Here is a 23390-nt window from a genome sequence, read left to right on the forward strand (position 1 = left end):
TCAGCGGGAGGCTGGCTGACCCCTAAGTCCCGCCACAGTCATAGGAGAGCTGTGCCTGTTCCCATCTGCCTGCCCGGCACCCTGAGGGGATCGTCCTCGCTACCCTGCACGCAGCAGCTCAGCAGGCCTGGTGATGTGGTCGCAGGACACAGGTCATCTTGACACACAGCCCAGGCAGGATAAAGCCGAGGGCCGGGCTTAGCCACAGCGGGAACGGGCACACACCTGACAGCCACCGCCCCGCCCCGGCTCACTCTGCCTCCTCGGACCTGTTACATCCACACCCTGAGATCCCAGCCCTGTGGTCTGCAGGCCCATCAGAGGGACAGGCTACACACCAGCGGCTGAGCCCAGTGCTGGAGGACTGAGGTGGGGGTCACCCCAGCCCCGCAGGGAAGTTCTGCTGATGAGGAATGCAAGTATGACTTCAAAACCTTCTGAGCCGCAGACATTAATTCAAGAGGCTCCAATGTGGGAACAGGTGACCAGGTGGGCTGGAGAGCAGAAGCCCCAGCCACGGTTTCTGGGGCGAGGGGGTCTACACAGAGACACGCAGCCTGATAGACACCCAAAACCTTTAATGTCCCCATGGGCAAGTGGTTGGGTCAGAGTTTCCGCCGTCCCCTGGTGCCCACCCTCAGCAAGGTCTCTGCTCCCAACACGACTGCCTCAGCCCCAGCCTCAGCCTCAGCCCCAGCCCAGGCCACTGGTGCCACCTACAGGCAGCCCGCCAACTCCCATCCCCAGGAGGTGCGGCCCCAAGACTCTTCCACCCCAGGACACGGAGGCCAGCCAGGCAGTCTCTCCTCTCAGACCTCAGCACCCGGGGCCTCGGGGCTGCTGCTCTTGCTCCGGAAGTGGTCTCTGCTCCGCTTCCTGCTGCCATGGAAGCCCACCGTCTCCACCAGAGGGGGTCTGGCGACTGACCCAGTGTGGCCCGCTCCTTCCGGCGCACCCACCTCCTGCAAGCCCCCCTGGGGACTGCTCCCCTCCTCAGCCTCTGGGCTTCCAGGCCTGGCCAGGTGGGCCAGCTCCACAGGGCCCTCACCGCCCACTGCTCCTGGGTTCCCAGGGGCGCCCCTGCCTGGCTCCCTCGCCTTCCTCAGGACCCTCTTCCTCTCAGGTCGGTCCTCGCCAGGTCGGACCGGTTTGGTGAAGATGACTCGACCCTCCCCGCAGCTGGAGGAGTCCTGGTTGAAAGAGGGCGTGTAGTCGCTGGGGGCAGCCAGGCTCTGGGAGCCCAGGCAGGCCAGGGCAGCGGCCCGGTTGCTCTGCTCACTGGCCTCAGCCACGTCTTCCAGGCTGTACTTGGTCCAGCGCTCGGGGTGGGTCATGTAGTCGGGGACGGGGGGCACCTTTGGAGGGGCAGCGCTCTGACTGGCCCTGCCCCGGCCCCCCGCTGGAGGCTGGCTGGAGGGTGTCAGCGGCTGCTTGAAGCCCCCATCATCACCCAGGCTGGTCTGGGCCACGGAGGGCGGAGCCGGCCGGGCTGCCCCCTCCAGGCAGTCAAAGATGTCATGGCTGCGCTGGGAGAAGGTGGGGCTAGTGCCCCGCAGGTGGAACAGCTGCACCGCCGCCGTGGGGAGGCTCCCGGGGGGCGAGGGGGGCTCATCGGGGCCTGAGCCCCCTTGGGACTCCCCAGGCAGCCCCCCTGGGGATAGAGCCTCCACCTCAGCATCGTCAAGCAGACTGAAGTCGGAGTCTGAGTCGCTGAGGGAGACAGTGTCGGAAGGCAAGACGTCGACATCCAAGCCAAAGGGCTGCGGGCCCGCCCCTGCCTCGGCCATGTGTCCTCAGGCCTTGCCACACCTAGCCCGAGAACAGACAAGTTTAGAACAAGTCCCTCCCGCAGACCCACCGCCCAGGGCAGAGTCAGCAGGAAGAACTGTCCGACAACGGGCGGGCCATGTCCCCCGACCCCAAAAGCCCTCCTCTTACCTCCCCTCTCTGCTGGCTGCCTGGGCTGACACTGCTGGTGGGCCGAGCGCAGGCAAAGGTTCTTGGTGGTACAGGCCCCGGACACGGCTCTGTTCAGCAGCTCAACTGCCGCTGGCTGAGGGCAGGAAGGGAGAGCCAACCATGAGCTCAGACAGTGAACGTGCAGAAATGGTGCGACCACCCAGGGAAGTGGGCCTGGGTTTACAGAGCCCTCGACACAGCCAGGCCCAGGAGCTGGTCCTCTGATGTGTCATCCAGTCCTCTCGAGCTAAGTCTAACTAGAGCAACTACGCAGCCAGCTGGGGGGCGGTTCTGGTAGTTAAAGCAGTCGGCCAGGGCTTGAACCTAGGGCCCAGAGTAACCTCTACCCTGCGATACCTCTCTTGGCCAAGTAGGGCTGCCTATCAACCGTTCATCCGGGCGCATGGCACGCGGTAAGGGCTCCACACAGACCAGGGCATTGGCCTGCTCCTGGGGGAGGAGGCTTGCTCCTGATTGCTGAGAGATGCCCTGGGAGCTCCAGGGGGCTCTGCAGCTAAGTCCTTGGCACCTGAGGGTCAAGCTCTCAGGAAGCTGGAGCCTTGGTGGTGACCTGGAGGCTTTGCTTGGCAGAGGCAAGCCCCGCAGCTCCCTCCAGTGGCCTTTCTCCTCCACACACCCCTCACCTTCCCCAGCTGAGCAGAGTAGTGATGTCAACACCTGTTCAGGGGTCAGGTGTCACCAGGCACTGTGAAGCCTGTCCAGGCTCAGAGGACAACCTGGCCTCACCCTCACCCCCTGCACAGCCCTCCAAATCCACAAACTCCCTCTCCCCACCCAGCCTCCCTCGCCCGGGGTTACCCATTGCTTGTGCGCCACCGAGGACCAGGCCAGGCGGACCAGAAGTGGCCGAGTGCCCTGTACCAGGTCAAACACAGGCCAGATCTCCATTGCTCTGGGCCATGCATGACTCCCAAAATGAACAACTCCAGGAGAGAAAGAGAATACGAAGCAAACGCCAATAGTGCCTGTTTTAGACCTGGCAGGACCAGGGTAGGGGAGATAATCTGCCCGTTATACAGTACTTTGCACGCAAAGCTGGAGTTTCAACCAGACAACTGCTTCCTAAATTTGCATTCCTGGCCCTGGAGTTGCAGGGGCGCCCGTGATCAGTGGGACACGCCGCGGAGGGACGGGGTCGCGCCCCAAGATAGGGAATGCGGGGTCTTTGGAGTTCTCTGAGAACTTCCTGCGCTCAGTGGAGGGCAGAGCTGAGTCCAGGCTGAGTCTGGGGGGCTCGGAGGCGGAGTTTTCTCATGGCCAGGGTATGGGCAGGCCAGGTCCCAGGGAGCAGGACCACTGGCTTCCTTGACGGTTCTCTCTCCCCTGGGAAGCAGAGCCTTGACTTTCCCACTCTACGTGCCCAGGGCCTCGGCCAGTACCCAGTCGGCTCTCCGTGTCCGGGGCCTGAGTCCTGGGGCCAAGTCGGGTGGGTGGGCCAGGGTCCGGGCTTCACGAGAGTCTCCCTGCTCTGGGCAGCGGACTGCGAACAGCGGCCTCCCAAGGACCGACCCGACGGCACTGCCATCCTCCCCACCATAAACCTACCGGCTCACCGCAGCCCGGCTGCCTCCATCTTGGGCTGCGCTCGGCACTCTGGGAAACCGAGTCCTCCGCCGGCCGAGAACCGCGGCTTCGGCGCCTGAAGAACTACATCTCCCACAAGGCACTGAGCCGCTACTCCCGAGGCCTGCCGGGAGTGTGGCCTTTGCGCATGCGCCGCCCTCCGTAGCCGTCCCTCCCGGAAGCGGCGGCACTCCCTCGCAAAGAGACCGGAAATAAGGGGAGATGGGAGGCGGGACTGCGACTCCCAGAATACTCGAGGGCTGACGGCCAGCGCCGCGTTCCTGGAGCCCCAGCGCCACCTGCTGGAAGCCGCGAGGAACGGAAGTGCGTCGATGCGCGCGGCGCTATTCGCGGCCACTTCCGGTCCTGGCCTGAAGCGGCCGGCCGCGCAGTCGTGGGTCCCGGCAGCTGGGCAGCGGAGTCGGGGTGCCGCAGAGCGTGGCCCAGGCTCAGCTCTCGTCCCAGCCTCCAGGCGGCCATGGTCGGCCGCGCGGCAGCCGGGGGCAGCCCGCTTGGGAGTGGCGCCCTGGCCGCGCCTGCAGATGGCCAACGTCCTGGCTGGTCACTTCCACCCCGAAGCAGAAGGCGGACCCCGGGCTGCCCTAGACAGGCCGCACACTCCCTCGGCACGGGCCCAGGCGGCCGGCACCCTGCGCCCTTTCCCCTGGGGCTGCGATGAGCCCACAGGCCAGGGCACCTCGCTGGACGGCCAGAGGGCCCTCCCTCTCCCAGGGCTGCACCCAGGAATCCGGGGTTCAGGTTATTCCGCAGCCAAGGCCAGAGACCCAGAGAGGACACAGGGCCCATTCTAACGACGTGCAGCCTCTGGACCCTTCATCCCTGGGAACACCCCACTTAGGGCCTCAGCAGGAATACGGGGTCCAGGGCACCCCGGGCACTAATTCACATTGCAGCTTGCGGAGGTGACACCCAGGCCTTGGCAAGGATGTCCCCCGGGCCTCGCAGCACAGGGAGAAGTAAAATGGAGGGGGCTTCTTGGGCCATCCTGTTCTCCCGACCCACCACCCCAGTATGGACAGTGAAGGGGCAGGCCCACTGAGACCCTGCAGCCCCCAGTGCAGCGCTGGGGTTAGTGTTCCCCAATGAGGCCACAGGAGCCCCCGGCATATGAAGCCCAGCTAGGGCCTCATGGCCACAAGAGGTCAACTTAGTGTACACACAGGTCGTTACTGGCTTGTGGGTCGTGGCGACATTGCTCAGCACTCCCCACGGGGCAGCAGCCTGCCCAAGGGGTGGCTGGGCTTCCTTCCACTGCAGTCGGCCAGGTGGGCTCCCCCAGGCAGTGGCTGAGGTGGGCTCGACAGGACATTTACAAGCAACTAGATGGTCAGAGAAGAGACCCTTGGGAGGAAGCAGTGGTGTCCATCCTCAAACAAAGCTGTCCCTCGGGGGAAGGGGAGTCTTGCAGGGCCGCCACCTCAAGCACATCCCACGCCACATCCTTGGGCCACCCTGCCTGCCCCCTACCCATCTCTGCTGGGTGGGAGTGAGAGTCCTGTGGAGGCTGCTTCAGGCAGCAGAAGGCCCAACAGAGGGCAATCCCCATATGGAGTCCTCCTGGGGGGCCCCATCGAGACCCACCAGCAGGGTGGGCGCACACCCTGGGCCCAGCAAGGTCGAAAGAGCTCAGCACCGTCCGCATAGGCACCTCGGTCCCTTGGGCCGTGCCCTGGGCCTCAGATGCTGCGGGCTCAGGAAGGCGCTGGACGGCTTGTTAGCATGCCTGTTCTTTCCTTCTTTATTGAATGACTTTCAAGATGTAACTGCAGTTGAAGGTGACGCGTTAGAAAGGAGAGGTGCATGAAGGCGCAAGGCTGCTCGTAGACCCGGCTCTGGAGACAGGTGGCCGGAAAAGAACAAAGATTAAAAAAGGCTGAGCATGTAGCCTGTGGGGATGAGTGGGTGCGAGGGCGCAGCTCGGCCAGATGGGCCCCTGTGGCCTCCAGGAGAGGCCTGGTGGGGCAGGCAGAGCCCCCAGGCAGCCCCAGAAGCAGAGGGGGACCCTGCCCTACACAGTCCCCGAGGCCCACGCGCCTGCTGCCTACCGGTGACATCAGCCCCAGAAGTAACAGGGAACTTCAGAGTAGGAACAAAACCTCAAAAGTAAAAAAGCTGGTGAGTGTAGCAGAGTGATACTGGGAGACTATATACACAGGTGGTGGCGGCCCCTTCTCAGAAGCGTCCGGGTCACTCTGGGGGCACTGCACGGGTCCCCGTGGCCTAAGCGGCCAGAGCCTCAGTACACCGAGCTGTTCCGGATGCCACAGCAGAGCACCATGCTCAGGATCATCTCGAAGATCTGCAGGGAGGGTGTGGGCAGGGGGTCAGCGCCCGGAGGCCCAGGCCAGTGACCCAGAGAGGACACAGGGCCCGGGACCACCCCACTTAGGGCTTCACCAGGAACGCGGGGTCCAGTGCACCCCGGGCACTAATTCACATTGCAGCTTGCAGAGGTGACACCCAGGCCTTGGCCAGTACGTCCCCAGGGCCTCGCAGCACAAGGCGAAGTAAAATGGAGGGGGGGGGTCCTTGGGCCCCGAGCAGGTGGCCACCCGCCCCACTCACCATTATCACAGCGACCACGATGGCAGCGATGCCGATGAGGTACAGCTTCCCCGAGAAGAGCTCGTCGATCTTCCCGTGGCAGTCTTCCTGCAGGGGGCAGAGGGCGCTCAGGGGGGCCTCCTTGGGGGCCCAGGGCCAAGGCACAGAGAGCACCGCCCCGCCTCACAGGCCCCCCAAGAGGTGTGAACAGGGCCTGGTCTCTGCCAGGTTCCCACTTACATCCATTTTAAACAAACATGTTAACAGTGAGCGTGCTGCATGTGCCCTCTCGCACTCAGATCAGTTGGCACCGCCTGGCCGGGAGGCTGACCTGGGAGGTCACGGCACCCCCGATGCTGAGCTCCAGAGCTGCCCCGTTGGGAACCTGGGCCAGAGGCTGGCCCCACTGTGGGCTGTCAGCACAAACGGCCTCAGCCGCAGGCTGCCTGGCCCCAACTCCAGCCACGGCGCCAACCAGTGTGGCCGTGTCCTTGCCATTGCCAGCGGGGGGCCCCGAGCCAGTGGCCTGGCCACCACGCAGGACCCACCGGGGGTGGCAGCCAAACTAGGGGGGTGGGGCGGGCAGGCTCCACCCCACCCCGGGAGACCCCACCCATCGCCACGCACCTTTACCAAGTTGCTGAAGACATTGCTGCCTGAGGGACACAGACTGTTCTTGAGCACAGAGGTGGTCAGCGTGGTCAGCGTGTTGGAGCCACAGCAGTTAAGCTGCAGAGATCGAGGGTGCCCACCATCAGCCCTGGCCCGTGTGGGGCGATGGCCAAGGATACGCCCCCCCCACAGGCTCCAGAGGCCCCAGCAGCTGCCCTGGCCTGGTGTGTGGGGTGGGGGCCAGGACAGGCCCCTCCAGCAGGAGAGCGAGCTCAGGGGCCCCACCCCTCCCCCGCCTCCCACTCTCCTACACTGCTCGGAGACCCCTGCCCCTGGGGTCTGGCCCATCTCCTTACCACCAGGGACCCCCAGGCCCCAACGCCCCCCCAGTCCTGGCCGAGGTCTCGCCGAGAGGACCAGCCCCAGCCCCAGCCCCTTCCAGGCGCCCCGGCCCCGCCGCACCGTCTCGTGGAAGGTCTTCACCACGGCCTTGGCGTTGTTGGCTTCATCGTCCACTATGGCCTGTTGCAAGGCCTGGTCATAGAACTGCTTCACGTCCTTGGCGATCTGGGGAGGGAGTGGTCAGAGCGTGGTGCCCCCCGGAAGGTGCCACTTCCGGGACAGACCTGTCTGTCCCACTGGGACCCTGGGCTGCCTCCTCCAGAAAGCACCCCGGGCCTTCCTACCAGGGGTGCCCCCCCAAAGCACCCACGATCTGCCCCATCCCCCACAACCTGAGGCCCTCCTCCCTCCCCGCCAGCACCCATCCCCACCCCGCCCTGTGCACAGAGGCTCACCTGGTCCTTGTTGACAAACCCCCAGATGCCAGCGGCCACTTCACAGGCAAAGAGGATCACCAGGCAGGTGAAGAACTGGGGAGGCAGAGGGCAGGGAGAGAGGTCAGAGCAGGCCAGAGACGGCCCAGCACTCCAAGGTCCCAGACCAGCGCGGTGTGTGTGGGGTGGCCGGTGGTATCCACCCACCCCAGGCCCTGGCGGCAGGTGAACAGTGTGGAGCCAAGATGCCCACAGTCTAGGACTCGGCCCCGGCAGTGAGAGGCACAGGTCCCATCATCCCCCAGGGACCAGGTGCTGCAGGATGGGGCGGCTGGAGGGGAGACAGGGTACAGGCTGGGCGGGCCGGCAAGGGCAGGGTGGTGCCACCCAGGGCCACTTGCGCCGCAAGTGTCCCGTCCTCCCTTTCCTATGGGAAGGGGGTCATCGTGGCAGGCTGGGTTTCTCCCACCGGAGACCCCGGCCCAGATGCCCACGGCCCACGCCTCCCAGCCACCGGGCCCGGGGCAGCACAGCCTGGGCTCAGCTTCTTGCTGGTGGGGGCAGGGCCCAGGGACATCTGAGGTGAGCCCTGGGCCCAGGACTCACTCCCAAGCGTGTCCCTATTTTACCTGTGGGTTTTTTTTTTTTAATAGAAACAAAAAAAAAAGCAACTTTGGAACTTAGAGCTAGGAACCAGACATAAAACTGGATGTCATGGCTATCCACCTGCCGGGGGGTTTAGAACCAGTAGGAAAAGCAGCCAGCCAGTCTTCTGGGGAAGGCCTGCCGAGCTGGACTGACAAAGGGGGTGTCGAGGAGGGCGCTCCGGGCCAAACACATGCTGCCCCCACCAGAGCCCTCCTCTCGGCCAGTCCTGCAGCCGCCCGCCTGCCTGGCAAGCCGGAGCAGCTCCCCACCCCTGCCCGGGACCTTACCGTCCCCAGCAGGCACTGGGACTCCTGGATGGCCCCGTAGCAGCCCAGGAACCCCACAAACATCATCACGGCGCCCACGGCAATGAGGATGTAGATGCCTGCAGGGGGAGAGAGACCGACACCTCAACCCCCTGACGCCCCAGGAGCCCACCTCCCCAGCTGCGCGCACACACACCACTGCCTGGGACCCTAGAGGGTCCGACAGGCGCTGTCACACGCCCTGTTGGGAAGGGGTCCGTTACCCAGTGGGCTGGGGGAGGCCCGCAGCCCAGCTGGGCGCTGTGGGCGCCTCTCCATGCTCAGTTTCCTCTTCTGTGACATGGAAGGAGGCCAGCGACGCCGAAGCCAGGACTGAATGGCCCTCGGTGAGCTCTCAGAGCGCTTGGCCTGACCCCGACAGCCTGCACCCACTCTGGCCCCACAAGTGCCCGTGAAGGACCGCTCCAAGTCTTGGCACTGAGGCCCAGCTTTCGGCCTGGGGGTGGGGTGGAGGGGGCGCCCAGGGCTCTGGCAACGCCCGCTTCAGTTATGCTGCTTTTAGGCGGGAGGTCAAGTCTGGCTGCTCTGCCTGGGGGAGCGGGCTCTAACCGGCTCCTGAGGCACCGCCCCTGGGGGCTGGAGCCTGCTGCGCGAGGTGGTCTGGCAGCTGGGGTGCACGGTGGCGGGGACAGGTTGAGGATGGCACATGGGGCTCAGCCTGCCCTCCTACATGTCCAACACCCACTGGCCACACGGGCCTTCTCGGTGCCCACAGCCCACTGAGATGGGGCCTGCGTCCCTGGAAACACGGACCACATCTCTCCAAGGACCTCCCACAACCCTAGTCCTTCCAGTAGACCCAGGCCCGCCCCCCAGTCACCATGGTTACGCTGTAGGCGGTCCAAGCCCCTTCACAGAGCTGGGACAAAGGGTTCCAGGGCTCTGGTGCCAAATGCCCATCTCGCCTGCTTGGCCAGCCTTTGGAGAAGGAGCCTGGGGGACAGGACCCATTGCTGGGCTCAGAAAAGGCCCAGGGCTGCATCCTGACCAGACCGAGCCTCTGGTCAGCACTTAGTGGGCCTGGCTGAGGGGATGCCTCCTGCCAGGGCTGCCCTCAGGGCTGCTCACTGGGGCACAGCACCCTGGAGCCAGGTCTCCCTCCCCACAGGTCCTGAGACCCCCTTCTTTGAGGTGAGGTGGGACCCCTGGGCCCCCATCCCCATGTAACTAGGTGAACGAGACCGCACAGGGTGCTGGGAAGGGGCGTCTTGGCGTTTCGGGCTATGGAGGGTCCTGCGAGAGTCCAGGAGACCTGGAAGCAGGTGCCCAACCCCAGGCCCCCTCACAGTGCCGGCCTTCCACGAGAGCCCATGGGCCGGGCTCTGGCAAGTGTGGCCGAGGACCCTCCTGGGCCCTGCAGCACTGCCTGGGGTGCTGAGCGAGCCCAGCTAACCCGCCCCAGCTTCTTGGCATCAGACAAAGAGCCTTTGTCAGGGCCCACATCGGCTCCCCCACCTCCCTGGCAGGCCCAGCCTGCATCGAGGCCAGCAAGAGGTCCCAGAAGGCTGGCACTGGGTGGGCAGGGACTCAGTGGGCAGAGAGGCCCCCACCCATGGAGGAGAGGCAGGAGCCCAAGTCCAGGGTTGGTCCCCCGCCTGCCTGGCGGTCCAGTGGCCGACGCTGCTTCTCCAAGGACAGGCTTCCACAGAGCCAGGGAAGGCCATGTCAGGTCCCCGGTGGTGCCTGATGTGGCACCCGGTGGGTAGGCCCCTGGGACACCTACTCCAACGCCAGCCTTGCCCCCAACGAGCCTCTCCCGTGGGACCACTGGAGCAGCTGCAGACCTCCACCTGCCTGCCCCCGACCGTGTCCGAGCGGGCTGTGCTGGGCCCCACCCAAGGCTGCAGCACACCACCCAGGCTGTGCCTTCCTGGTGAAGCAGGTGAGCCCCACTGGGCCAGGCGCCGAGCTGAGAGCAGGAGCCGCCCCAGCCATAAGGCAGGTGGCCCTGTCCCAGGAGAGGGGCCCCATCCCAAATCCCTTGCCCTGGGGTGGGTTCAACTCTGCCACCAGCAAAGCCCACACCCCCCTGCACCCAAGGCCCAGGGAGGGCGAGCCAAGGTGGCAGCCCCCCTCACATGGACAGGACTGGGGACGTGCTGGGTCACCCGGGTGCTGCTGGCTCAGACCCCTGGGGAAACGAGGAGGAGGAGTGGGGAGCCCTACAGGAGAGAAACAGCCCTTGAGAGTTCAGAGAATACTCCCACATCCTCAGATTTGTAAGCAAAGCTGACTGCCTTGCTTCTGAGTGTGCCAGGCCCGTGTGCGGGGGCCCTGGGTCACAGCCCCTCGGGCACTTGTAGAGGGCATGGTTGCACCCTCTCCTGAGACTCACGCCTGTAGGGGGCCCCACATCCTGGAACCCGTGGCTTGGGCCCTTCCCTGGAGACCGCAGGCCCCAGGAAACCACAGCCAGAGCCGCAAGCTCCCATCTCTGCTGCCCTGCTGATGCTCCCTGGAACCCAGCCCTCTCCAGCTTCCAGCCCAGGGAGGACCACGGGCAGGAAGGGGACAGGTGTGCCCCCATGGCCCTGGGGTTCGGAGGGTGGGACGGTGAGTGGGTAGGGCCAGCCCCGCTCCAGCAGCCAAGCATGTACCCCAGGTGTGTGGGGGCCCCAAGTGGCAGCTGGGAGGGACCCAGACACCTGCAGGGGTGCACAAGGGGCGCACGCATCCGGCAGGGAGTGGGCGCAGGCCCAGCGGTGAGCCCTGAGCCCTGAAGATGCAAGAGCCTCCTGCCCCCACCGCCCAGCCTGAGCCCTTCCTTTAAAGGGCAGAAGCAGCTCGACAGACACATGCAGAGCTCAGGGCCAGGCCCCGCCTCCCGGGGGGGGGCGGGGGGCACTCGAAGGAGGGGCGCGGCTGTGCGCAGAAGGGAGGCCCCCTCCTCCCCCTGCCTCTCCTCCTCCTGTCACCCCTGTCCCTGGGGACCGCTGGCCCAATCCCCCAGCCTGACTGACGCCCTTCAGGGCCTCAGCTGGTGCCCAGGAGGCAGACTCTAAGCCTAATAAGGCCACTAGGCGTGGCTGTGAGGGCTGACTCGCGCTGCCCCCTCCTGGGCCTGAGGCTCCAGCTGCCTCAGCTGCCGTTCAGGCTGCCCAGGCATCCAGCTACACCCCTTCCCAGGACACTCCCTCCCCGAAATACCCACCACAGCACATGGCTCCCCAGCCCCGCCCAGCTGCTGCTCTCCTGCCCAGCGCCCCCTACCCCGAGGCCATCTGGTGGGCTCCCAACAAGCCACACACCATTCCCAGTTCCAGCTTTCCCCAGGAGCACCCCCAACCCGACCAGGCACTGCACTGGAGGGGACTCAGGCCCTAAAGCCTCCCCTGGACCCCAAGGCCCTCAGGCCGATATAACCACACCTGCTCTCTGGCTCTGGCTCACTCTTGTGCCCCACGAGCTCTTCCTCGCTGGCGTCCTTTCACCCCAGCAAGAAGCAAGCCCCACTGAGCTGCCTCAGGTTCTGCCTCCTCCTGGAAGCCCTCCCTGACTGCCTGTCCGCAGCCTCACTGAACTTCTGATCAGACACCCCAGTGGGCCATCCCTGCAGGCCACCAGCCCAGAGCTGGCCAGGGTCTTCAGCCAGTCCCGTGTGCACTTACCAACATAGAAGGTGTTGGGTGCGGGCCTGTCTCCGAGCTCCAGATAGAGGAGGTTGGTGGTCTGCGGGTCATGGCGAAGCCACAGGGCCACACCCAGGATCACACCTCCGGCCAGCTGAGGGAAGAGCAGGGCACGGTGTTACTTGTGGCCCCAAGCATGGCAGTGGTGAGTGAAACCTACCACGCTGCACGCGCAGAGAGGCAGGTGCTGGACCCTCCCCTCTGCTGGGTCAGCGTCCAGGGGATTGTAGGCACCTGGGGTCTGGACCACCTGCTAGCTCCAAACGTCCACTCTGCTGCCTTGGCTTTCAAGATGCCCCAGGAGGGCCTGGGAATCAGGGGCCACACAGCTGGTCCCCAAACCTCCCGCCAGCACCACCAGGACAGGCTGCCAGATAAGACGCAAGACTCCTGGTTAATCCACGTTTCAGGTGGGCAACGGTACTTCTTCAGTTTAAGTGTGTGCCAAACGCTGCGTGGAACACACTTATGCCAAAGAGTATCCACTGCTTCCCTGAAGTCCGAGTTTAAGTGGCTGTCCTGTGTTTTATTTACTAAATCAGACACCCCGAGTGCCCAAGGAACGCTGGGCCATCGTCCAAGGGGTGGCCCTGCCCCAACAGTACGGAGCTGGTCTGGGAACCCCGTGGAGGGGACTCCGTGTCTCTGCGGGCAGGACAAAGTGGGTGGTGACTTGATGCCATCAGGGCCCTGGCAGAGCTGGCGGAGGAATTCCAGAGCAGACGCTGCTGGGCTGGGGACATCCAGGAAGCCCAGGGACTGCCGGTTTGTGGGATAAATCCCTGTGTCCACGGGAGAAGGGAAACTTCTGGGAGAGAAAGGAAGCCCGCAGTGCTCCCCAGAGGGACGAGGAGGGAGAGGCTGCCCGGGGTGGGGGGGGAGGGCGGGGCAGGAAAGGGGCTCTTGCTTAGGGGGCGGGGGCTTCCGGCTGCGGGGGGGGACCCTCAAGGGCTCCGTGGTGGGTGGGGTCTGCCCTTAAGGGTGAACCCAGACCAGGCCTGGCCAGGCCCATGCTTTAACCTCTGACCAACCCAAGCAAGCACCCAGGCTGCCCTCCCTGGCCTGGCCTCGGCCTGGGCTGCCCCACCAAGGCGCTAACTGTTCCCTGAGCTCCAAGTGCCAGCTCCCACACAGACCGCTGGCCACATGTCCAGTGGGGAAGAGAAACCAAAAACTGGACCCCAAGGAAAACCACCTGGCTGGCCCAGTGCCTGCCCCCAAGGCCCTGTTCAGGGAGCAGGACCCTCAGACAGTGGCGGGGGAGGGGGGACATGTCCAGGAAGGCGTGTGGACTCGAGTCCCCGGCACCACGGGCTGCCCTGAGGAAAGCCCCAAGCATCTCCGGGGATCCCCAGGCAGGTGACACCAGGGTGCTGCTGAGAGGCGGGAAGGAAACGGGCCATGGGCTGCGCCCAACCCAGGCCCTCCCACACTGGGTAAGGCTGGTGGGAACCGTTGGGACCGTTGGCGACAGGAGCAGCTGGGCTCCCACAGCAAGGGGATGCTGTCAGCACCCACCCCCGGAGCAGGACGGCACCTCTTCCAAACTTCCAGCTTGGAACTTCACTGTCCTGTCCCACCCCAAGGAGATGGAGGCTGTTAACCTCTTCCCCGTCTGCCCCGCAAGCACGCAGGGCCTACTGTGCACCTGCCGCTGAGGTCCTAGCACCCCCTGATGCCCCTTGGTGCCTGTCACACCCACAAGAGAGAGGGCAGGCCCACGAGACGTGCGCAGGGAGAGGTGAGAGGCTGGGGGTGCCCAGAGGGAGTCCTCAACTCCTCCCGAGCCCAGCTGGCTGCCATCTGCGGCTCCAGGGGATGCTACGGCGAGGCTGAGGGTTGCCATGGTAACTCTGGCTGGAAACCCTCACTTACTCTGTTTTGAAACTGTGGTCCAGAGCCGCTTTGTGAGATGCCCCAGCATGGAGGGAGGGCATGGGGAAGCCCTCGTCCCGGGCCTCCCTGTGTCATCAGGGACAGGCGAGGAGCCCCGACTCAGCCTCGGTCTCCCCATCAGCAGGTGGCGGGGGTGGGCCCTCACCCAAGGTCCCCTACAGAGGCAGCACTGGGACTCCCCCAGCCATGAGGCAGAGCAGGGGGCAGATGGAAGGCGCGGAGCGGGTGTCCGGCTACGAGAGGGCAAGTCGGGGGTCCCGAAGCAGCAAGTCTGAAAGAAGCCTGCTCTTCGAAAGATGAGCACGGCCGGGAACCTGCCAATGGCTCAAAAAGGACGGGTATTCAAAATGTATCGAGAACTTTCAAAACGCAACAAGAAAACCCACAAGCCAGGGCAGGGCGTAGCTCAAGTGGCAGAGCACAAGCTGAGCATACAAAAGGCCCTGGGTTCAATCCCCAGCACCTCCTCCAGGAATAAGCAAGTAAATCTAATTACCTCCCCTCAATATAAGCGAATAAATAAATAAAACTACATGAAAGAAACTTTAAAAAGTTACAAAAACAAACAAACAAAGTGATAAAGAAGAACTTAGAAAAAGAAAACCCAACTTTTAAAAAATGGGCCAAAAAACCCCTGCTCAGACACCTGACCAAGGAAGAAACACGCACAGGAAATTGACACGTGGAGAGACACGCGGCACCATGGGTCACGGGGAGGCGCAAATGAAACCACCCCACGCCCAGCCCTCCCCCCGCAAGGCGGCCGGGCACGAAAGGGGCCCGCAGCCGGGTGCTGGCGAGGGTGTGGAGGCGCTGGGCCTCGGGGAGCTGGGCCTCCACCCACTGCGCGCCCAGCCTCCGCACCCATAGGGACCGCCAAGGCAGGGGAAAGCTCGCGTTCACACAAACATCCCCGCAGCTCTCCTGGTGACAGCCCCACCCTGGGGACAACCCGGACTCCTCCGAGCGCCGAGCGGGTGGATGGACAAAACCAGGCTACATGGCGGACGCCCACCAGCAAGAAAAGGAACCGGACCTACAGACACAAGCACCCGGGCGAACCTCCAGACCACCCCGCGGAAGGTCAGAGCCAGACCCAGAGGAAAGCCGCCTCCTTTCTCCTCCGTTCCTATGAAAGTACCAGAAACGCCGACCACACGCACAGAAAGCTGGCCAGCGGCTGCCCTGGGCCAGGGAGGCGGCCTCCCAAGGCTCCGAGGACACCTGTGGGGGTGATGGATGCGTCCACTCTCCTGATGACAGCGCTGGTCTCACAGGTGTCTCCTTACGCCCAAACCTCCCAAGCTGTACGTTTTAAACGTGTGGTCTACATCAAACAAAACTTTTCAAAAAACTCCACACACCCAAATCCCCGATGCCTGAGATCAGCAGCAAGGCCGTTTGGGGGTAAATGATTCTTCTGGGTCCCAAAGGGTCCAGGCTGCCATCCTGGTGCCAATAAGAAGCGTCTGGATTCCTGTCCACTGAGCCAAGGTTTTAGGGACGTGCATGTCCACTACAAGACAGAGTCCAGCGTTAACGGAAAGCACGCAGCCCTGGCACTGGGTGGGGCCCAGAGGGTGGTGGCCAAGGGCGTCCCTGAGCCTCTGGCCGCTGGGCCATCTCAGGCCCACCTCAGCATCCTTGTTCCTCCAGTATCCTCACGTGTAAAATGAGGAATCAAAGGTACACAGGTAAACACATAGAGTGTGCTTAGCACAGAGAGCCCCTGACAGAGCTGGTGATTGCTGTGGAGCTCCAAGGCAGGTGACTGGTGGCAGAGTCTGACACATCTTCACTCATCCCTCCCCCTCTCCTGCAAGCGGGCCTGTTGGAAGCACGGCCGACACCTGCTCCTGCATCCCCAGATGCTCCTGCATCCCCAGATGCTCCTGGCTCGTGTCGGGCTGCAGAGAGGCTCAGAAGGAGCCGGCGAACCGGCTGGGATGACTGGACTGTTCCACCCCAGCGGACAGCACAGAGTGTTCGTAACCCTATGATGGATTCTGTTTCTGTGTCTTTCTTCCTCCTTTCTGAGAATTAATAAATAATTGCGTCAGCTAAAGGTGGGGGGGGGCAGCCAAGCACGCTGGGTTCCTGCCCGGCCTGTCTGCTGTCTCTAAGAGCAGCTGAAAGGAAACAGGAGCGGCTGCTGCCTGGGCAGGCCTGGGGAAACCCTCCCCTCCCCTCCCCTCCCCCCCCACGCCCACGGCCCCACCCTCTGCCAGGCCCCGGGCTTCCATCCCTCTGCCACCCCCACGCACTGGCCCCACAGTCACCCCGTCTTGTCCACACATTCCACGGGCAACAGGGACACCTCATGCACCAGGGTGCTCCCCTGATTGGAGGCTGGTCTCCAGCAGCCCCTCGGTGCTGACGCTCGCAGAGACGGCCGCGGTCAGAGGCAGCGCCACTGGGACCCGGGAGGGGCCTTGGCTCTGAGCTGCCTCTGCCCTCTAACCCGCCACTCCAGGGGGGCGCGCTCTCGCTGGGAAAGTGCGCCCTGTGTGCCCGTGCGGCTTGGCAACTGGGAGGTCCCATGGGCCTGGAGACCCTCCCCAGAAGGGCAGTGAAGCCAGAGGCAGGCAGCAAGGCAGGAAACGCCCCTGCAGACACAGACAAGTCTGAGAGAAGAGGCGCAGCAAAGACCCTCCTAGGTGAGGCGTGGGGGGCAGAGGGCAACTCTCGGGTGGGTGGGGACTTGGGCCTCCACAGACTGACCCTCCATGTCCAGCCACCCTGAGGACAGGGTGACACAGGGCCCATCTCAGCCTTCCCAGGGGTAGGCAGCTGACCCTGTGACCCTGTGGTGACCTCTGAGAACAGAGCCACCCAGCCTGAGTCAGGAAGGAAGCACAGAGAGGAGCAGGGACCCCCGCCTCAGCCAGGAAGCGGAAACCCCTGTCCAGGCCCCTCGGCCTCAGGAAGCTGCCTGGCCTGGCCCCTAAAAATAGGCCTGGGAGGGAGGGGGAGAAGGACACTGGCCCCCCAGGAGCCACTTCCCACCGGCAGCTGAGTGCAGTCCTGAGCATGCCCTGCCACCTCTCAGAGGAGAGCAGAGCGGGCCCGGGGACCCCCGGGACCAAGCCGCTTCCTGGGCCAGCCCCAGGCCTACCACGCACTGCCCAGGCGGGAAGGCCAGCAGCAGCCTGCTCCCCAGCCCCAGGCCCACCCAACTGGCTGAAAGGGCCCCTCCTGTGGGCGCCCCTCTGCCCCCTTGGCCCATGCAGGAGGGCGTGTGCACACAGAAACCCCAGTGACCTGCCAAAGGGCGTCAAGGGGCCGCAGAGGGCCACATGTATCAGACCAGAAGGACTGGGGTGGGCCGAGCACCGGCAGGGCAGGGAGTTGGGAGGCGAGTGGGCCCAGGCAGGGAACCAAAGGCGAGTGGGGGGGGCCCTGGGGCAAGTCAGGGTGTCCCTGGCCAGCACCGGCACCTGGGCACAGCCAATTACCCTGGGGGAGCCCCACCTGCACCCCAGCCTGGCCATGAACCAGGGGCTGGAGGACTGGCTCCGGTTTCCAGCCTGCATCCACCACTTCCTCAAGTGGTGACTCGGGAACCTACCTCCCTATCGCCGCAGTGGGCCTGGTAACAGCCTGGCCCCAGCTGGAGGCCAAACGGGTGCTCATTCTACGTGGTGTGGGCTGGAGCTGTTCTCTCAGGGACAGAGGGAAAGACTGTCCATCCAGAGGGCAGGCAGCCGAGCCCCCAGGGTGGGGAGATGTGAGGAGAGCTCCCTGTGAGCCTGGCGGGACTGCAGTGGGCGGTTCCCAAACCTGCCGCCCCACGGTAGCCCCGGCACCCCTGAGGTGGCTCAGGCATTCCAGGATGGAGACGGGAAGGTGGGTGGCCTGGGGTCCTCATTCCTACAGCACCCGGGCCTTGCAGCCCTGGGATCACGGCCCATGGGAGTCCCCAGGAGCTGGCTGCAGGTGGCACAGAACCAAACTCAGCTCTCACCCACAGGCGACGTGTCAGGTGAGGCAGGTTACAGGGCGCCGCCAGACATCTCCCCTGCGGGGAGAGTCACGACCTGGGCCGGCCTGGGCATGGGACAGCTGGTACCGAAGATCCCCATGTGAGCACACAGGATGCCCGGGAGGGCCGCCCACTCACCCACTCTGCACAGCCACCGGTCCTGGCTTCCTGCCCATCACTGTCTCCACCATGATCACAGCACCCCAATAACCGGGGGTGGGGGGAACACTAGCTCTCCAAGTTAGAGTGGGCACAGCCTCAAAGAAAAGGGGCTCCCTGCTCCCCAGGCCTCTGTGGCGTCTGGATCCCCACACCTGGGCTCTCAGCCCCCCTGACCACAGCACCCTCACCACCCATTTGAGGGACTTAAGGGGCCCAACACTGCACCCCCACCCCAGCTCTAACATGCCTCCCTGCCCTCCCAGCCCAGCAGCCCTCGAGCGCAGGGAGGGCCAGGCCCCAAATTACCAAGTGTGTGCTGGGCGGGGAGTCTAGAGGCTCTGGAGGTGTGCGGGGCCAGACCATGTCCTGCTGGACAGCGGGAAGGCCTGGGGGAGGGTCCCAAGGGCCAACTCCAGGGGAGCCTGGCTCTCTGTGCAGGATGAGGAGTGCAGGATGAGGAGTCTCGGACACGGGGCAAGGCGGCTGCCAGGGCCACAAGCACCCAGCTCCTGCTGCGCGCCCAGCCTGGGTCCTGGGGGCCTGGGCAGACGGACAGCCCTCGTGCCCCTCCCCACCCCCACCCAGGGCCCTTTCCAAAATGCTGTGCCACAGCAAAGGTGCCATCTGCCCCTCCCACGGGGGCTGGACTCTAAACCTTATTGATTTTGTGGCCCAGGCTCTTCCCTGTCGTGGGATTTCAGGTGCTGAGACGAAGACATGGGGGTAGATGATCCGGGAGGGGTGTGGTCTGGGGGGCCCAGCTCCCTGTCTGGACTTCCAGGCAGTATCAGATAGGGACTGGAGGTGAACTCAATTTCCAGAAGCAGACTGAGCTGGGGGTAGGGGTGGGAACCCCACAGGACAGGCACCGAGTGGGCCAGGGTCCCAGGCTCTCCACCTCTTCCTCCAGCTCTCCCCTGTTTTGATGCCCAGACACTCTCACTGGGGCTAGCACGTCCCAGGGACAGACCACAGACTTCCTCTTCTCGGTCTGGCCCAGCCCAACGGCCATTTCCCCAAAGCTGGGCAGCCATGCTCTGGGGGGCACCGGGAGAGCCCACTTGCCCTCCCACTGAAACTGGGAATAGGAAATCCCTGCCTCCACCCAGAGCCCGCCAGGGTCACATCCCCTTTCCGGGAAGGAAGGCGACAGAACCGCTAAGCGATAGACAGTCATGTGCTGTCTGGAGGTGAGAATTAAGTGCCAGTTAGCAAGGCTTCTAATCAGCCCCGCTCCCAGCCAGGGCTGACCGCGTCACCTCTGGAAGGAAGCCACAGGCTGCATTAGGCTGGAGGAGCAGCCAGTCCTGGGCAGGGACGCTGCCCCTCTCCCCATCTTCCGCCAAAGGAGATGGCAAGTGACACATCCATTTCACAGATGAGGAAAGCAGGGCTCACACAGGTCATTCTCTGGCCCCAGACAGTGGATTCGAGTTGGGTGGGCAGCTAAGTAGGGCTGGGAGCCTCTGTTCTTCCTGACCTGCTCCAGAGGCCGGGATCTTGAGTCCCGGCCACCTCTGCCACGGGGCCCCTGGTCCCATTCCAAAGGGCCAGATGTCCATGCTCCCGGCAGGGTGTCCGCACCGTCTCCCCAGCTAGCTCGGGCCGGGGTGCTGCCTTTCTGCCGGCACCGTCTCCGCCTCGCAAACGCAGCCCAGTGCTCGTCCGGCCAGGGGGCCCCAAAGCAGGCCGTGGTCAGGCGGGCTGTGCGCACACTGCCTGGGGCCCGGGGTCTGGCGCGGAGACGGGGCGGGGGGCCGAGTACGAGTGCTGCAGTGTGTGGGCACGCGCGGTGACCAGCTCCTCCCTGGGGAGCGTGCCAGCCTGCCTCTCATGCCGCCTCCCACGGGGGAGACTTTACTCTCTGAACAGGAACTTTAAAAAGTGCCAGGATCCAGACACTCATCATCAGCCTCTTCTCCCAGCTCCTGCCAGAGTACAGTGAGCGAGTGCAGCTGGGCACCGGGAGCCCTCCCTCAGCCACTGGGTCCCGCGGGGCCCTCCCAGGCACTTGAGGCCCCTTCCCCGTGTCACTGCCTACAATGGCCAAGGAGAGCAGACTTCCCTGCCAGCCACCATGCCCAACTTCCATTTCCTGACCTAATCTGACAATAACCCAAGAGACAGGACCCCCACTTTGGAAGGGAAGAAGCCCAGGACCAGAGCAAGGGACCAGGGACTCCACCCAGGTCCAAGCCCCGGGCACTGTGCTCTCAGCCAAGCTGGTGGGCAGAGAGGGGCTCCACCAGGGTAGTGCACCCCCACCCCGCCTCGCTCAGCTTGGCATCCCGCCACAGTGGGTGGCCCAGAATGGATGGGTGGGGCCTTGATGCCTGTGGATGAATACAGCTCTCAGTGCTCAACTGGGCATGCCCAGGGAGGGGAGGGGAGAGGCCTCGGAAACAGTTCCTTAAGCCTGAATAAAAAGTGGCCCTGGGGTTATTTCAGGCCTCCACCCTGGCTGCCTGGGAAACTACCAGACTGACCGGGGTGGGGGGGGGGGGGGTTGGGGGGTCAGGGGAAGCCTGGCCTGGAGACCTCCCAGCTGTGCAGGTGGGAGGGAATTATCTGGCACTGATACCCAGTGCAAAGGCAAGAATCTGCTCCTGCAGAAGTCCTCTTCCTCGGCCTGCCCTCCACCTCCCGCCAGGGCCCTCCCAGGCTCCGCCTGTCGGGGACAGGCTCAAGGACTGGCAGAGGGGGCATCTAGGTGTCCCACTGACATGCCCTTGCTGGGGCTAAAGTAGGCAAACATTAAATCAAAGCCAATGCCACCCCCTCAGTGAAGGACCCGTTGGCTGCCCGGACCAAATATGGCCCATCTTGACAGCCTCACTGCTCCCTCCTCTGGGGCAGAGGCTAACGGCTGCAGGCCCACATCGGGATACCCCCAGGTAGGATGTGACACCCCCACACTATGCCCAGCTAGAGTTCAGTCCAGTCTCTGTTCTCCCCACCCCAAATACCTAACTGCCCGAGGTCTACTCTGGGATCCCTAGTTGTCCAGACGGCAAACAGATGTCCCCAGCCCCACACACTTGTTCCAGGGGGCATTTTAAAAGTTTGCCCTCCCTGTATCAACTTGAGAAATGAAGCATCCAGACGTTGTCCTGGCCCTAGCAGAAGGGGGGGGCAGCCTGGCGTGGCAGAGCCACATGAAGCGGCCAGATGGGGGCCCAAAGCACTGCCCAGGAGACTGGCTGAGGGGATACAGGGCACAGCTGGCAGACGGGCTCCAGACATCCATTCCTGGTCCCTCCAGGCCAAAAAAAGATCTCCACTCCCAAATTCCAACACTGACAGGAAACAGAAACAAAAGCCAAAGAGCTTCATCCGTCACTGGATAGCAGTTATGACAGATCAGAAAATGCAACTCAGGCCAGCAGCCCAGAGACCCCAGGAGATCCTCCTGCACCCCAAGATGTCCAGTCTGTGGGCACCTCTTTCCAAAGTGGATGCCCAAGACCAGACTTGGGCATCTACCCAGCCTGAGCTCCACCCTATACCCCAGCTCAGAGCCACCCAGCTCTCCAGGCCCCCTGTCTGTGCCAACTCAAAACAGCCGCCCAGCCCCTCTCCCCTCAAAGCCTCTACAGCGTCCCAGGGCGAGGACAGGCTGGAATCTCAGTCTGGGTGAGTAGGAAAGGAAAATCGAGCCCCACAAACTGAGGCCACCACGGTGCAGGCCCCCAGCACGAGGGCTTTGCCGGGCCTGGAGCCCCAAGGTGGCGACAGCAGATGGGAGGGTGAACTGAGATGGGCCCAGAGTTGAGTGGACAGTTCCCAAGATTCGAGTAGAGTGTGCGCCTCTCCGCCTCGCCCCCCCCCCCCAACTAGGCCGCCCATCTAGGGGCGGTGGCCCCGATTAGCTCATGGGGGCGGGGCGGGGCGAGCTCCGCCCTCGAGCCCCCTCGGTCCCCGCAAAGCAGGGTGGTCCCAGAAACAGCGGCCAGGAGGGCTGAGCAGTGGCGGGGTACGCGGCCCGGAACGCGCACCCACCGCACCAACACCATCACCAAAAGGGAAGAGACCCCAGGTCACCAAACGCCCCAGCCCGGCTGCCTGGCTCTGGGCCCTGACACGCAGAGGCCCGAAACCCGACTGGAAGCCTCCCGCCCCGCCGTCGAGGAGCGCGGTGGCCCGGGAAGACCCCCAGCGCCGCGACCAGCAGGCCTAGGACCCCCCACCCCAACCCCGTGCCCGGCGCACACAGGTGGCCCCGCAACTTGGCGGTTCGGTTGCGCCCCTTCCGCTGGGCCTAGAAGGGCGCGCGGCCTGCCAGGCTCGGGGTGCGCCCTCCCTACCCCCCGGTCGAGGCTCACCCAGAAGACGAAATTGAAGACGAAGAGCAGGTACTTAATGCACTTGGTGCAGCCCTCTACCCCCATGGCGGCGCGGGCGGGGGGCGGCCTGCAGGGCGCGGGCCGGTCCTGGGCGGCGGGCGCGGGGCCTGGAGGCCTGGCGGGCGGCCGGGGGCCTGGAGGGAGGCTGGAGCGCGGGGACGAGGGGCGCGGGGTACGCGCGGATGAGGGGCGCGGACGAGGGGAGCGGAAGGCCTGGCCGGAACACGCCTCAGTCTCTGCCGCCGCTGCGCGCTCGCTCTCTGGTGGGGCGCGCGCAGCTCTCGGCCACTTATATGGCGCCGAGGCCACGCCCCCAAGGCCCCGCCCCGAGGCCCCGCCCCCGGCCCTGCTGCCGGGGCTCCGACTGGCTGCAGCCCTAGCCCCCAGCCCCGCCTGGGGAGAGAAGTCGCGCCACCCTCCACGACTCGCGCACGCACCTCGGGGTGTCAGACCTGGTGCAGTCAGGACCCCGGGGCCTGGGCACACAGTGCCAGGCGCAGCACGCGTCCCTGGGCTGCTGGCGCGCTCAGAGCCCCCGAGGGGCCGCGCCTGAGGACAGGCCTGCAGCCAGGGAAGAACTCTTTCAGGCCCCTTGGACTATCTCGGAAGGCCCCCTGAAGGAGGTGATACACCGCTGTGCCCTACGGCAGCGTGCTTTGTTCACATGGCTCCTGGGGACAGGAACCTGGGGTGGGGGTAGGTCATGAGGCCCTGGGCTGAAGATTCTAGGCAGCCAAGCCTTGTCCCATGGACAGGGTGGTGGCGGGGTTGGGGGAGGGGGGGAAGCTGACGGCTGTTAGAGAAGCCTGTGTTTGGAAAGGTCAGAGAAAAGGTGTCCCCTAGACCCGTGTTAAATGTCTAAAAGGCCCAAGTCGGCTATAGAACTTCCAGATGTTATGTATTTAATG

At 64.4% G+C, this 23390-nt stretch overlaps 2 protein-coding genes across 2 annotated transcripts; both read right to left on the reverse strand.

The window, feature by feature from the left end:
• Window positions 1–558: 558 nt before the first annotated feature.
• On the reverse strand, window positions 559–3663 carry TSSC4 (tumor suppressing subtransferable candidate 4). Its single transcript, XM_072970537.1, has 3 exons — window positions 3526–3663; window positions 1939–2053; window positions 559–1809 (listed from the first exon to the last, which is right to left on the reverse strand). The coding sequence occupies exon 3, from the start codon at window positions 1785–1787 to the stop codon at window positions 810–812; it is 978 nt and encodes a 325-aa protein (XP_072826638.1). The 5' UTR covers window positions 1788–1809; window positions 1939–2053; window positions 3526–3663; the 3' UTR covers window positions 559–809.
• Window positions 3664–5275: 1612 nt separating this feature from the next.
• CD81 (CD81 molecule) lies at window positions 5276–22758 on the reverse strand. The gene is made up of 8 exons (XM_006210782.4): window positions 22462–22758; window positions 12079–12193; window positions 8432–8529; window positions 7518–7592; window positions 7183–7287; window positions 6736–6837; window positions 6130–6216; window positions 5276–5863 (listed from the first exon to the last, which is right to left on the reverse strand). The coding sequence occupies exons 1-8, from the start codon at window positions 22525–22527 to the stop codon at window positions 5801–5803; spliced, it is 711 nt and encodes a 236-aa protein (XP_006210844.3). The 5' UTR covers window positions 22528–22758; the 3' UTR covers window positions 5276–5800.
• Between the last annotated feature and the right edge of the window lie 632 nt (window positions 22759–23390).

The sequence above is a fragment of the Vicugna pacos genome, chromosome 10, assembly GCF_048564905.1.
Source record: "Vicugna pacos chromosome 10, VicPac4, whole genome shotgun sequence".
NCBI lineage: Eukaryota > Metazoa > Chordata > Mammalia > Artiodactyla > Camelidae > Vicugna > Vicugna pacos.